The sequence below is a fragment of the Odontesthes bonariensis genome, chromosome 14 (assembly GCF_027942865.1).
Source record: "Odontesthes bonariensis isolate fOdoBon6 chromosome 14, fOdoBon6.hap1, whole genome shotgun sequence".
NCBI classification, from domain to species: domain Eukaryota; kingdom Metazoa; phylum Chordata; class Actinopteri; order Atheriniformes; family Atherinopsidae; genus Odontesthes; species Odontesthes bonariensis.
The window spans coordinates 28,107,147-28,122,220 of NC_134519.1; the positions used below are offsets into that span (position 1 = coordinate 28,107,147).

At 40.1% G+C, this 15,074-nt stretch overlaps 2 protein-coding genes across 2 annotated transcripts; one reads left to right on the forward strand and one right to left on the reverse strand.

Annotated features, from left to right (window-relative positions):
- The first annotated feature begins 222 nt into the window (after nt 1-222).
- ndufb3 (NADH:ubiquinone oxidoreductase subunit B3) lies at nt 223-2,259 on the forward strand. The gene is made up of 3 exons (XM_075482365.1): nt 223-308; nt 1,785-1,913; nt 2,019-2,259. The coding sequence occupies exons 2-3, from the start codon at nt 1,786-1,788 to the stop codon at nt 2,167-2,169; spliced, it is 279 nt and encodes a 92-aa protein (XP_075338480.1). The 5' UTR covers nt 223-308; nt 1,785; the 3' UTR covers nt 2,170-2,259.
- A 2,765-nt stretch (nt 2,260-5,024) lies between these two features.
- On the reverse strand, nt 5,025-9,813 carry LOC142398390 (UDP-glucuronosyltransferase-like). Its single transcript, XM_075482366.1, has 9 exons — nt 8,967-9,813; nt 7,459-7,522; nt 7,236-7,384; nt 6,625-6,752; nt 6,433-6,526; nt 6,149-6,274; nt 5,982-6,069; nt 5,662-5,881; nt 5,025-5,537 (listed from the first exon to the last, which is right to left on the reverse strand). Exons 1-9 carry the CDS (start codon nt 9,489-9,491, stop codon nt 5,267-5,269), a joined length of 1,665 nt encoding a protein of 554 aa, XP_075338481.1. The 5' UTR covers nt 9,492-9,813; the 3' UTR covers nt 5,025-5,266.
- Between the last annotated feature and the right edge of the window lie 5,261 nt (nt 9,814-15,074).

Below are 15,074 nucleotides of genomic sequence, written 5' to 3' on the forward strand. Positions count from 1 at the left end.
TGATGATCCTGATCAAAACCAGAATTGTGACGATTTTACGAGCAAAGTTGTTCAGCATTACAGTTAATAAGCGGCAGCCGCATGACATTTACATCAGATAACAAACTGACATTATGTCAATAAATAAACGTACAAAGCCTCGTATCTTGGTATAAACTAAAGTAAAATATTATGAAGACACTTCGGATGCATTCGCTTAAAGAGAGCATTAGTATTTTGTCCTGAATGCCACGCCGTAAATTTGCCGTAAACTAGCTTCAATTGTCGCGTCATTGCATCAGCTGCAGAGGTCACAACAAACCGCACAGGTACAGTGATGTGTCCATGATATCCTTGATTTTTGCTGTAATTTTAAACCCACCGTTATAGCAGATGGTTAAACATTATTTTCTTAGCAAATTACTTGTGTAAAACCGGCCTTACAACTAACGCCATACCTTTAATGTGCTAGTATGCTGTTAGCTAACGTGCCGCTAGCTAAGAAAACACCTTCTGCCCTCAACGATGTGTCAACTCTGAGCGTTACTTATTTGTTAACGTATTTAATACAAATAGAAAACTATTTCGAGTTAGCAAATAACTATTGGAGTATAAGCAGCCCCTTTTATACTACAGCAACATTTATGTTTGATAGTTTAAATGGGACGACACAGTGTTGTGATCCTTGTTAACACATAAGTATATTAGAAAAACACGTTTTAAATCCTGATTCTCAGCTGTTGACAACGGCTTTGTATGCTATTCTTACATTCAATTTATTTTTTATTTTGGTAAACAAGTTCAAATATGTATCTCAGAATGAACAATCTGTATACAGGAGGTTGTAAATTGGCATGTAATGATGTATTTATGATCTTTATTGGGATGCAGTTTATTTTAGTCATATAGCTTTGATTTAGGGCCGACGCTGAAGTATTCCCATTTTATTGCATGAGCATAGTTTCGATCTCCTTTGTTATCTCTGATATATTTACCCCCTGTGCTTTAAAAACGTTTTTGCAGATAAGAACAATAGATAGTTAAAAATATTATTAACAATTGTGACATTTAGTTTTCTCCCATTTACCAAAACGAGTTAAATAAATCGGTTCTTTTGAGCAGATTATACGTTTAAACTATTTCATTGGATTTTGACATTCAAGTGCAGTTGTTACAAACAATATTTCATCAACATAAAGGATATTCATCCTGAGGAGCTTAGATGGGTATATGTTAAAGTGCAACGAGCATTGGTTCAGAATATTTTCAAAATCCGTGTTTATTTGGAATTAAAATGACATTTTGTGACTGTATCTCTTTCAAAAACAAATCTAATTTCTTCATGTGTTATAATCTCATCCCTCATTGCTCTCCGTCTCTTTCCTCAAATTAAGATAATTTTATTCACACATGAGTTTAAGCTTTTGAATATGAAAAATTGAAATTCACGCTGGAACAGGAGACTCCTAATGCCTGCCCCACCTATTGAAAAATAATAGTTTTTCTGCTACACAGCAACAAAAGTTCCCCAAATATTTTCAAAATCTGAGCCAGTGTGTACTTCTTCAAGTATTCATCAGTCAAGTCCAGTTTTTAAGTGTTATTTAATTGCTTTCAGTACATTGGAAAAGTTGCTTTTGCTTTGACTCAAGGGCTTTTCTGAATAATTATGTTAATGACAAAGTTGAGGCTTGAGATTAATGACTGTCAATGTGTATTATTTTGAAAACGGACAACATATAAAGCAAAGTAATCTGTTTGCTGATACAAAACCCCTGCTGAGCTGCCTCCGTGTGCGTTTTCAGTATGGGAGGTGATCAAGGCCACAGCAAGATGTCCATGCCAGACTGGCGACAGTGGAAGACAGAAGGAACACCGTTGGAGTTCACACAGCAGAGACTGGCGGCCAGGGGCCTCAAGGACCCGTGGGCACGGTGAGTATTTATACAGTGAGGAGGTTCGTCTAACAACTCTTTGTGTGTGAGATTACTCCTGACACTACGACCTGTGCCCCCCCATCTTTCTCTTTCTGCCTGCAGCAATGAGGCATGGAGATACTCAGGAGGCTTCGCTCGTGCTGTGACCTTCTCAGAGGTTCTGTTGAAAGGATTTAAGTGGGGCTTTGCTGCTTTTACTGTTGCTCTGGCAATAGAGTACGCCATGTTTCCTCCAAAGAAGGGTGGCCACTGAATCTCATCATTGTCCTTCAAACAAACACCATACCTAATTCAATCTAATGATATTTCTGTATTTTCTGTTAATTAAATGTCTTTTTGGTCACCAAGTGGATATACTTGTTCTTCTTAAGATGTTTTGATAATATAACTTTGCATCGGGGTTTTACAGATATTGATGCGTTTCAAGTACTTTTCTAAACAGAGAGGTGATGTTTGAAAAGAAGTAATTTATTTATATTTTTTCTTCATTATTTTTATTGCAATTTTCATTTCTATACAACAAACGGTGTCTACAAAAGTAGACACAAAACAAACAAACTTGACAGCTCTTACACAGAGATGAACATACAGCACGATACAAAAGGTGGAGAATCAGTCTTACAGTACACGGATATCGTTCAAGTCCACAGCAGTCCTTTTAATAGGGGGGAGGAAAGTTCTGGACCAATATAGTCCAAAAACGGGCGCCATACTCTGTAGAACTGATCTACACTGTGATGTATGACGTTAGTAAGAAATTCCAGAAGTATCAGTTAAAAAATTATTTTGTGCCAGCCACAGACAGAAGGAACCTTGTCACTGACCCACTGCAAAAGAATATTTTTCCTAGCCGCAAACGTTAGAATGTTATACAATCTTTTGTTAGCTGCCGTTTTCAAATGGTCACTTGGAAGACCCAAAATCAGGGACATTGGGTCCATGTCCACACAGATATGAAAAATTCTCTCCATTTCACTTACAATTTCAACCCAATATCTTTGAAGTTTATGAAAAGACCAGAAACATTGCGTTAACGTTCCCACATCAGTTTTACACTGGAGACACAGAGGGGAGAGAGAGTGGTTGAAGAAATGCCTGCGGTGCGGGGAAATGTGTAATCTGTGCAGAATCTTAAGTTGTATAGCTCGTGTCCGGGCGCAAATTGAGATATTTTTTGCAAGAAACCAAACGGTATCCCACTTTTCTTCATCTATTGTCACAGACAACTCCTTCTCCCATACACCTCTGACCCCCTGCGCACCAGTAGTAGAAAAAACATTAAGGATGCGGTAAAATGAGTTCAGAGACACTTTCAATTGTTGATGAAACAGAATTTTCTCAATAAAAGATATTTCAGGATGATCAATAAGGGTTGTACTATGAGTGATATAATGCCTTATTTGCAAAAAGTGAAAAAAATCTTGTTTGGACAATTTGTAATTGGTAGTAAGCTGTTCAAATGACATAAGCTTATCGTCTGAAAATAGGTCTCTGAGGGATTTAATATTCTTATCAGACCATTGTTGAAAACCAGGGTCCAAAGAACCAGGGGGAAAAGCAGGATTATTTATTATTGGGGTGAAAGTGGATGTTATATTTGATGTTCCCTCAAGACGGCGGACAAGCCGCCAGTCTTTTATAGTGTGATTGTTACAGGATTTGCACAAAAAGTTTTAATATCCTTAAAAATTATTAAAAAATAATAGGTCACCTAGTCTACATTGTGATAATGCTGTCTCAATATCCATCCAGATTGAAGCTTTACCCTTAAACCAGTCGTTTACAAATCTTAAATGGGCACAGAGTTGGTAGATTTTAATGTTAGGGAGGTCCAATTCAATTCAATTCAATTCAAAAATACTTTATTTATCCCAGAGGCCGCCCATCGAGCTTGGTAGATTTAATACTGCCATCTTAAGCCTGTGTCTAGGTTTGTTACAAAGAAAAGAGCTGAGCCATCCATTTATATCCTTCAACACCGTTTTAGAAAACAAAACAGGAATCATTTGTATAGGATACAATAACCTTGGCAACACATTAATTTTGACCAAAGCAATACGCCCTAACCAGGAAACAGGAAGTGACATCTATCGCTCTTAAGACCTGCTTAATTTGACCAAATAAGGGTGCAAAGTTGGCCTTATATAATTGATGGAAGGATGGGGTGATACATATTCCTAAATGCACAAACCCATTGGGAGACCATTTGAAAGGAAAGGAAGGTACAGTAGTTGGTATTGCTGAAAGAGAACCAAGGGGCATAGCCTCTGATTTAGCTAGGTTGATCTTATAACCAGAGAAACAACCGAATCTATCCATCACATCAATAAGACTTGGTACAGATGTTTCAGGGTCGGTCAGAAGGATTTGAACATCATCCGCATATAAGGTAATTTTATGACACAGCTGTCCAATCTCTAAACTACGTATCGTGGGTGTCACCCTTATGGCCTCAGCAAGTGGCTCAGCTCTATGGCCAAAGCAAATAGGAGGGGCGATAAAGGGCAGCCCTGCATAACCCCTCTGTGAGTATTGAAGTAATCAGATCTGAGTCCATTAGTCAAGACTGCTGCCTGTGGTTGAGAATATATAATTTTGACCCATTTTATAAAGTTCTCCCCCAAACCAAATTTACCCAGTGTATACAGTAAGAAAGACTATTCAATTCGCTTGAACGCTTTCTCTGCATCAAGAGAAAGCACCAGACCATCATTAGACCTCTGTTGAAAAGCTATGAGAGCATTCAACAAACGTTTAACATTGGTAGCTGAATTCCGATCCCTTACAAAACCCGTCTGGTCCTCCTTTACCAGTACTGGCAGGAATTTTTCTAAACGAGAAGCCAAGATTATAGAAAGCAACTTCCTATCTAAATTTAGGAGAGCAATGGGCCTGTAGGACCCGCAAGAGTCAGAGCACTACCCCTTCTTTAAAATTAATGATATATTGGCCTCCTTCAATGTCTGTGGGAATTCTCCTGTAGTGAAGTAGCGATTGAGCATATCAGGAAGAGGATCTACAAAAATATTTTGGAACGGTTTATAAAATTCCCAACAGAAGCCGTCAGGTCCTGGTGACTTTCCACTTTGTAATGTTTTGATAGCCTTGACCACTTAAATTTTACTTATGGGACTATTATGGGCAGCCTTGTGCTCTTCCGACAAAAGAACCACAACACTGTCTGGTCCTTTAATTGGCATATGTCAAAGTTGACTGAACAACATAAGGTATTTACAGTAAAAACTGTCTTTTTAATCATTGCATTGATTTTGTCATTTCACTGCATGATATGTTTTTGGCATATTCCTAAACAGAGAGGCGAGGATTGAAAAGAAATCATTTATAACATCTCAGTCCTGCTTCCTCTTCCTGCTCAGTTTCCGGAAGCAGAGTTTGAAACATTTTGTTGTCAGTATTACAGTAACCAAAACAACAGTTGTTAGCAGTGCTATTACATCCAAGCAGAAGTACTGGAACCAGTTGAGGTCATGGACAGCAGCTTTCAGGTGCTTTGCCCCTTTGTGTCGCATCACAAATTCTGTCCAGAACACTGAGAGATCGAGTGGGCCGACAGGACGGTCTTTATGAAGAGCTGACAGCTCCTGCACATTCTTTTTGTACCTGGAAAAATCAGATAGATGGCTAAGTTTGAAACATCCCATATGTGGCTAAACTGAGGGAGATGAGATAAAACACAGATTAGATCAACAAAGACCAAACTATGAGCAACTTTCTGACCCCTCACCTGGTGTCATTGATGACCTCATTCAGTCCCTGAAGGATTTTTTCCGTGGTGACAGAAGTTATATCCAACACGACTCCTGCTCCTCTGCTCACCATTTTCTCTGCATTATCAGGCTGGTCCCCATTAAGCGGCACCATCAACATAGGAACAGCATGGCACAAACCCTCAAACAGGCCGTGAGAGCCAGCGTGAGTGATGAAAGCTCGAGCTCCAGGATGTGCTAACACACAAGCAGAGACAGCAGAGGTTATGATATGTGAGACATCATCCGTCAGTTGTGACTGACATGTTTCAGGATGAGCTGCAGTGGACTCACACACCTAAGAGGTCATTCTGAGGCACCCATTTCATCATCTTCACATTAGCTGGAATGTTGTCAGGAACCTGCCCAGTGTACCTCCATATTACCTGTCAGAGTGTTAATAACTGCAGGTTTAGTTTAAGTTTTGAGATCTATGCTCATATCTGTTCATAAATGTTCTCTTACCTTCTGTGGAATCTGTCTGAAAGCTTCTAGAAAGGCAGAAGTGATCTCCTGTGGCAGATCTGACACCACGGAACCCAGAGTAAAAACTACAAATCCATGCTGTCCTGAAACCCAGGAGTTCAAATCCTGCAAAAACACACTCATTTTGGCACTTTGGATTCATGAGTTCCCCTCTATTCATCTCAGTCCCACCACAATACACTCTGTGTTAATAAGTGATAAGAAAGAAAACCTGAGAGTTGTATTTAGAAGTTGAATTGGAATCTAAAATACACACGCCTTACTTCAGGAAGAGGATTTCTCACGTCGCAGTTAATTCCACCAACCAGGACTACATTAGGCATGAGAGGACGGGGGAACTCCAGTGTGAAATCAATTCTGTTTAAACAGGAGAGGGAGGCTTTTAAGATATCTATTCTTTCAGTGTCTTTCCAGTATTTTTCCAAATACAAATAAAGAATCATAGCAGGTGTTACCTCAGCAGCCAGATAGCAGAGTCTGTCAGCACTTCTGCTACGCTCACATCTTCTTCCAGGAACTGATGGGCTATTTGGTCGAAGTGCCAATACAGGAGTCGACAGAACAGCGGCTCTACCAAAGCCACCTGTGTGTCAGAAGAACCACAAGAAAATGCACATCGTGAGATGTTTTGTGCTTGGAAAAGAAGTTCATTTTGACACATTGGTTGAGTTGTAGAACAGCATATTCTATTCAGCCCTTTGTTTCAACCCTGTTGTTTTAATAAAAGTTGAATCGGACTGGAGAGTATATGGATTTTAGCAGGACTAAGTGGGCCATGTGCTACATCGTTTTAAATTTAGAGGGACGTGAGAAGATGAACAAAGTGTTGTGATTGGTCAAACAAGAGTATGTTTATCACTGCATTGTCTGCAAGCCAAAACTCCTTAGAAGGGTTTGAAAGACTGAAAATATCAAATGATCTAATCAGCTTAAATCTGCAGGTACTGAATTGGTTTACCAAATAAGGGAAACAATTAGAAAATGTTTAATTAGAAGAACTGAACAAGATGAGCTGTCTGTTTTGTACAATAAGGTCAGCCCTGCATGTCCAGCTCTCAGTGCTCACCAACATGTTGATAACTCTCTCCTTGAAGTTCATTCTGTCCGTGTATCTGGTAAAAAACCGAGGCACGTATGAGGCCGGGGAGGGACACCCCGCAGCCTTCATATCCAAGGAACACGGAATCCCCCTCAGCAGATTAATGGTGGGAATGCCTGAAAGCGATTCACTCGTGAGAAAATATATAGGTGCTCAGTTTTACAGAGAGTCCAAATGCAGGGCAGCTCACCTAATTTCCGAGCTATCAGCGCGCCCGTCGGCACCATTGGGTCTGTCAAGACGGCATCAAAACCCTACGAAGGGAAGGAGGCAGAAACAGAAAGAAAAAAACAGGAATTAGAAAGTTCCATCTCCTTCTCTGAGTCAGGGGTCATCAAAGAGGAAGGTGGAAAAGTGTTAAAGAGTCTGGTTGTGTGATGAATTGGAGTGCATTGTTGCACACGGCATGGGTAACTTGTGCTTCTGTCAAGTCATTTTTGCTAAAAATGATACAGTACTGTGCAAAAGTCTTAAGCCACCTGTCATTTACTTGTAATATACCAGGAAGACAGGAAATTGGTTTAGTGATTTATTGAAACCTGCAAGCATAAATGGAAATACAGTCTATAAGGCAAAAACTGAATTTGTACCATTCTAAGGAACATGAAAGTCAATATTTGGTCTGAGCTCCTTTATTCTTCAACACAGTCTGAACCCTCTTAGACGAGCTTTGTCATTTCTTTAAGTCGTCTTCAGGAATAGTTCTCCAAGCTTCTCGAAGGACATTCCAAAGCTCTTCTTTGGATGTTGGCTGCCTTTTGTTCTGTTCTCTGTCGACATGATCCCACTTAATAAAGTTTTTTTTTTTTCAGGAAGGCCTTTCCTATTGCATTGTGTATTACAACTCTTACAACTGATGTGTAAACAGACCATTTTTACAGGAGGAAGGGAAGTGAGAACTCTGTCACAGCTTTTCTGACACGTGTTGTTGTCATTGAATTAAAAATGAACGCACATTTTACAAAAATCAATAACATTTCACAGTTTTCAACATTTGACTTGTTTTCAAAGTATTTTCAGTTCATTATAGCAATTTCACGAGTTGCATATCATTGGATTCCGTTGTCACGCTACATTTTACAAATGCAAATAAAGACCCTTTTTCCTGGAAGTAAAAAAAAGCTATACAACTCTCTCTTTGGAAAAGGGATTAACAGAACACTTAAAACACACCAAGAAAGTGTTTTTTTCTCTTAGGTACGTTTAGTAAAGAATTGTGCATTAGTACAGTTTTCTTGTACTTTTTGATTTATTTAGGTTGCACCCTACCTCTTTGGCCAATGGTAGCGCCCCCCCCCCCCCCCCCCTCCATGACTCAGTGCAATCTGTTGGTTTTCTTAGCTAGGAAATTGTTTTTGAATTGGCTCTATATGAACGAATTGGATTATTTTATGAATTATGATTATTATTAATTAATTGAATTCCAATTGGCTTGAATTGGACTTACTATCTAAGTGCCTTGAGATGACATTTGTTGTATTTGGCGCTATATAAATAAAAAAAAAAATGAATTGACTCCTAATAGGTTAAGTGGGTATGTAAAACGAATGAATGTATGAATGTGATCCAAAATTGCAGCATCTCCAAAAAAGCGGTCCAACCACCACCAGTGGGATGCCCTCAACAGAAGCCTTACAAAATAATCCTAAATGACAAAATTCACATTCCAAGTTGTGTTCCTCTCTTATATTCACTCACCTGCTCTGCCAGATGTGAGATGAGACTGGTGTTAAACAGCAGGCTCTCTGCAGTGGTGTGAATAAAACCTGTAATCCTTTGGATCTGAGAGATTCGTGACTTAATCTTCTCCACGAAACCCTGTGCAGATTTTCCCAAGATGTTCTTTTGCAAAGACAACACAAAGTCAATGTAAGCCCTGTCGTAGGGAACAGGATAGGTGACTGTGTCGTAGTGTTCCCCTGCGCCCATCCGCATGCTGATTTCTGGCATCACCACAGTGACCCTGTGTCCACGCCGACCCATTTCTTGGGCAATGGCTTTTATGCCCACCCAGTGGCTCCCGTCCATGGGCACCACCAGCAGGTGACCCAAAAAGGCTGATGAAGCGCTGTCACTTGCAGGCATGTTGTCAGCTTCTTTGGCCTCCTTGGTCTTCTCTGGGCTGGTGTTTTCTGCCACGGATCCCCCCGTCTTACCTGCAACACCACTCACCCCCATGGCCAAGCTGACCAGCAAAAGCACAGACGCTGCTACTTTCCTCATTGTTGTCTCTTCCTAATGTTTGTACCTGAACTTTGCGCAACACAGATCAATCGGGGCAGAACTGAGAAGTGAACAGACTTAGGTCACACTCTTTCCTTTTCTGCGGATACACCAGGAAAATGCGCACTACCTCCTGGCTCCTCTGTCGGGGTTGTTGGCATTCCTCTGTGAATTAGCAGAGTTGTGTGCGTTCAAAGTCCTCAGAAAAAAAATCGAGCCGCTATCTCAGTCCTCAGTTAACCACAGGTTGGGGTTGTCAGTTCTTTCGTTACTGAGTGATTTAATTTCTTTCCATGGTCTCACAAAAGACTGCGCAGTCATTGCTGACTTTCCACCTGGAGAACTGGACAAAAGTTCAAAGGGGATTAACAGGAGATTCCCCAGGCAGTGTGTTTAAAGGCACCAAAGTAATCCTGTTTAGCAGAAATCTGATGGATCTGTAATATGACACCCTGCCAATACAGCCCTTTTCCTACAGTTTTATTCCTACAGTTGTTTGCACATAAAAGGCAGTCATGATAATGATCTACCTTCAACAGCGATTTGATTTGTTGTAAATTGTTGTTGGAGTTTGCAAAGCAGCCACTGATTATCGTGTTATTGTTGTCCCCATTTTAGAACTCCTGGGAACCCACTGTTCTAATATTTATCTAATATCTACCCACTGATATTTTTGTGCTCCAAAACACCTAATAAGTGTGAATGGTTTACCTCATTAGCATGTCATCAAGCTCTGCTTGATCAAGCTCTGCTAATCAGGCAGTGCCCAGGATGAGGAGATACTCATTTAGAGGTATGTTGTGTTGCAGTAAAGTCCTTCAACTAATATAAAGTCTTTGTTTATGCATTTGGCAGATGCCTTTCTCCAAAGCAACTTACAGGTAGGGTGAGGGGGTTTTAAGGACCCCTACTGGAGGTAGTACCTTTCATCAAATCAAATCAAATCAAATCAAATCAAATCAAATCAAATCAAATTTATTTGTATAGCACATTTCATGTACAAACAGTTCAAAGTGCTTTACATAAAATAAAAGCATTGCAGCAGGGAGTGCAAGAAGCATTAAAAATACATAAAAGTATATAAAGAGAAACAAATAAAATAATTTAAATGAATTTAAAAACAAGCAACAGTCTCGATAAGTTAAAATATATTTCATGCATAGACACATGAGAACAGAAATGTCTTTAACCTGGATTTAAAAATGTCTACATTTGGTGAAAGTTTAATCTCCACTGGTAGTTTGTTCCACTTATTTGCAGCATAACAGCTAAATGCTGCTTCTCCATGTTTAGTCTGGACTCTGGACTGGACCAGCTGACCTGAGTCCTTGGATCTAAGAGCTCTGCTGGGTTTATATTCTCTGAACATATCACAGATGTATTTTGGCCCTAAACCGTTCTGGGATTTGTAAACCATCAGCAGGCTTGTAAAATCTATTCTGTAACTGACTGGAAGCCAGAGTAAAGATTTTAAAACTGGTGTGATGTGTTCAGATCTCTTAGTCCGGGTTAAAACTCCAGCAGCAGCGTTCTGGATGAGCTGGAGATGTTTAATGCTCTTTTTGGGCAGTCCAGTTAAAAGAGCATTACAGTAATCGAGTCTACTGGAGATGAATGCATGGATGAGTTTCTCCTGGTCTTTTTGGGAGAGGAAACCTTTAATTCTGTTGATGTTTCTGAGGTGGTAAAAAGCTGCCTTGGTGACAGCTTTGATGTGGCTGCTGAAAGTCAGATCTGAGTCTATCAACACTCCGAGGGACCTTACAGTCACTTGGTCAGTGATTGTAAGGTCCCGAGTCTAAAGATATTTACCAACGCTGACCCTCTTCTCTTTGCTACCAAACAGAATGATCTCAGTTTTGTTTTCATTTAATTGTAGAAAATTCTCTCTCATCCAGGTGTTTACTTCCTCCAGACACTGACACAGTACGTCTGCTGGGCTGCAGTCGTCCGGTGACAGAGACACATAAAGTTGTGTATCGTCTGCACAACTGTGATAATTGATGTTAAAATTCTGCAATATCTGACCCAAAGGGAGCATATACAAGTTAAACAGCAGAGGTCCAAGAATTGACCCCTGGGGGACTCCACATGTCATGGCCACTCGCTCAGATTCATAGCTGCCAATTGTAGCAAAATAACTTTGGCCTTCTAAGTAGGACCTGAACCAGTTAAGGACCGCTCCAGAAAGTCCAGCCCAGTTTTCCAGCCTGTGCAACAGGATTCTGTGATCTACAGTATCAAACGCAGCGCTGAGGTCCAACAGAACCAGGACTGAAACATTACCCGAATCAGTATTCAACCTAATGTTGTTTAACACTTTGACCAGAGCTGTTTCAGTGTTGTGATGACGTCTGAAGCCTGATTGAAAGTTATCAAGACTTCCACTTTCATTCAGAAAGTGGTTGAGCTGGTTAAAAACAACTTTCTCAATAATCTTAGATATAAAAGAGAGATTAGAGACAGGTCTGTAGTTTTTCATCATAGAGGCATCTAGAGTTCTCTTCTTTAGGAGTGGCTTAATGGCAGCTGTCTTTAGTGACTTGGGAAAAATGCCTGATGCCAGTGAGCTTTTAACTATTCGTAAGAGATCACTTTCTACTGAGGTAAAAAAAGTTTTTAAAAAGTCGGATGGTATTATGTCCAGAGAACAAGTTGTTGATTTCAGATGCCGAACTGTTTCCTCTTGGATTTTTAAATCTACAATATTAAATTGTGACATAACATCAGAGTTATTTCTAGGTTTTAGACACAGATTAGTTTTCTTGTTTTTCTGTGTTGCGTGAATGTTTTGTCTAATTGTTTTGATTTTTTGGCTAAAAAGGTTGGCAAATTTGTTGCATTTCTCTGTGGAGAGGAGGTCTGGGTTTGACTGTTTAGGAGGATTTGTGAGTTTTTCAACCAAAGCAAACAGAGTTCGAGACTTGTTGACATTCTTATTAATCATTTCAGATAAATGCAGCTGTCTGGCCTTGCACAGCTCATTGTTATAACAACGCAGGCTTTCTTTGTACAGCTCATAATGAATCTGAAGCTTTGTTTTCCTCCATTTACGTTCAGCTTTCCTGCATTCTCTTTTCAGGTTTTTGACCGTAGTGGTGTTTCTCCATGGGGTTTTCTGTTTGATCAAGGTGCTCTTGATTCTTATCGGTGCAACAGCTTCCATTACATTAAAAATTTTCAAGTTAAAATGATCCAGCTGTCCTTCAACAGACTCTGCGCTCATTGTTGGTAACATAGCTATGGCCTCCCTAAACTGAGCACTTGTGTTCTCATTAATGTGCCTCTTCTTAACTGAGAAGCTGGTTGTTTGAACCTTCTGAGTAATATGTAAATCAAATAAAATACAAAAATGGTCAGACAAGGCCAAATCAATAACCACAACAGAAGAAATATCAACACCTTTAGAAATGACCAGGTCCAGAATGTGACCTCGAAGGTGGGTTGGTTCTGTTACATGTTGCCACAAATCAAACATGTCCAGCACAGAAGAAAATTCTTTGGCATTACCATCCGTCATATTATCTATGTGAATGTTAAAATCCCCGGTCAAGATAAAATGGTTAAAATCAGTCGAAATAACAGACAATAAAAAAAAATCATCAATAAAACTTGCACAGTATCTTGGAGATCTGTAAATGATTAAGAACAGGATTTTATAAACACCCTTTAAAATAAAACTGAGATATTCAAAAGAAGTGAATTCACCAAATGAGATATCTTTACACTGGAATGTATCTTTCAATAAGGCAGCTTCACCACCACCTTTCTTACCATTTCGGCATTTATCCATAAAACTAAAGTTTGGGGGGCTCCTTCATTAAGAAGAGTAGCACTTGTGCTCTCTGTTAACCATGTTTCTGTCAGAAAAAGAAAATCTAAATTGTGTGAAATTATGAAGTCATTAACTAACAGTGACTTATTGGACAGAGATCTAATATTAAGTAAGGCTAGCTTTGTGGAGTTTACACTGGTCTCTGTTGTATTCTGAGTTGTACGTGGTACCGTTAACAGATTAGATAGATTCACCCAGCAAGTTGACTGTTTTCGATTCCTTCTTTTACCAACTAATACAGGAATCCTATTGGGCCCCAGCTTGTTCTCAGAACAGCTGTCAGAAGTCGGACTACTATAGCAGGGACCCTGAATACATCATGGCATGGTATCTTTCTTTTGAACAATACTATCTTTGTTTTGAACTCTGGGTGTTGTGCTGCTCCTTGAACATCCCCCTGTGTCCTGCTCTGCCAGGACAGATGATGTAAGAGGAGGAGGAGGGGGTGCCCTGTGTTTCTCGGTTGATGGTGGTCGCTGGAGTCCTGGCTGGGATAGAGACATCCTTTTGAGACCTTGGGTGATGTGGAGTAAAGGGTCTGGTGAGGGGGAGGGCTGGGGGTTGTTTGCCTCGCTGCTGTGTCCTTCAGTCTAATCTGTACAGTCATGTTTGGGTTTGCCCTCCCAACAGCATGACGTAAATGTGCACCAAGTAATCTGCATCCAGTTCGATTGGGATGCACGTCATCAGGTCTGAAATGCTCCTTACAGTTCCAAAAGATATTAAAGTTATCAATTAACTTAATACCATGGGCGATGCATGCATTTGACAACCATGTGTTTAGGCCAAGAAGTCTGCTGAAAATGCAGAGGATTTAAACCCAGGTCACCCACATGAAAGGTGGAATACCACTACACTATCCAGTCCTTTAATTGGCATATGTCACAGCTGACTGGACTACAGAAGGTATTTACTGTACCTTGCTGGAGACTGGCCCGTGCAGAAGAAGCATAGCGAGTCAAATGAATGTTAGTCTTCCCTCAACCGTGCAGCTACATTGTATTGCTGCTTGTACTGCTGCACACTGGCCCCAGTCGGGTCAGCCTCATGGATCAACTACTCATCACGATAAGAGAATTCATCTCGTTGAGTTACGCAAAACATTTCTGCAGCATTTCAGACATCAGCTGCCACTGTGGGAACCTGTGACCTTTGACTTCACAGTTGTCAGATGTGCTTTGTTTTGAAGCTAAAAGTGTGCTAAAAAGGAAATATGAATTATATCAACCAATAATAGTACTAATAGTATTTTCTTTTATCAACTGTCTTTTTAATCATTGCATTGATTTTGTCATTTCACTGCATGATGTGTTTTTGGCATATTCCTAAACAGACAGGTGAGGATTGAAAAGAAGTCATTTATAACATCATCTCAGTCCTGCTTCCTCTTGCTACTCAGTTTACAGAAGCAGAGTTTGAAACATTTTGTCGTCAGTATTACAGTAACCAACACAACAGTTGTTAGCAGTGCTATTACATCCAAGCAGAAGTACTGGAACCAGTTGAGGTCATGGACAGCAGCTTTCAGGTGCTTTGCCCCTTTGTGTCGCATCACAAATTCTGTCCAGAACACTGAGAGATCGAGTGGGTCGACAGGACGGTCTTTATGAAGAGCTGACAGCTCCTGCACATTCTCTTTGTACCTGGAAAAATCAGATAGATGGCTAAGTTTGAAACATCCCATATGTGGCTAAACTGAGGGAGATGAGATAAAACACAGATTAGATCAATAAAGACCAAACTATGAG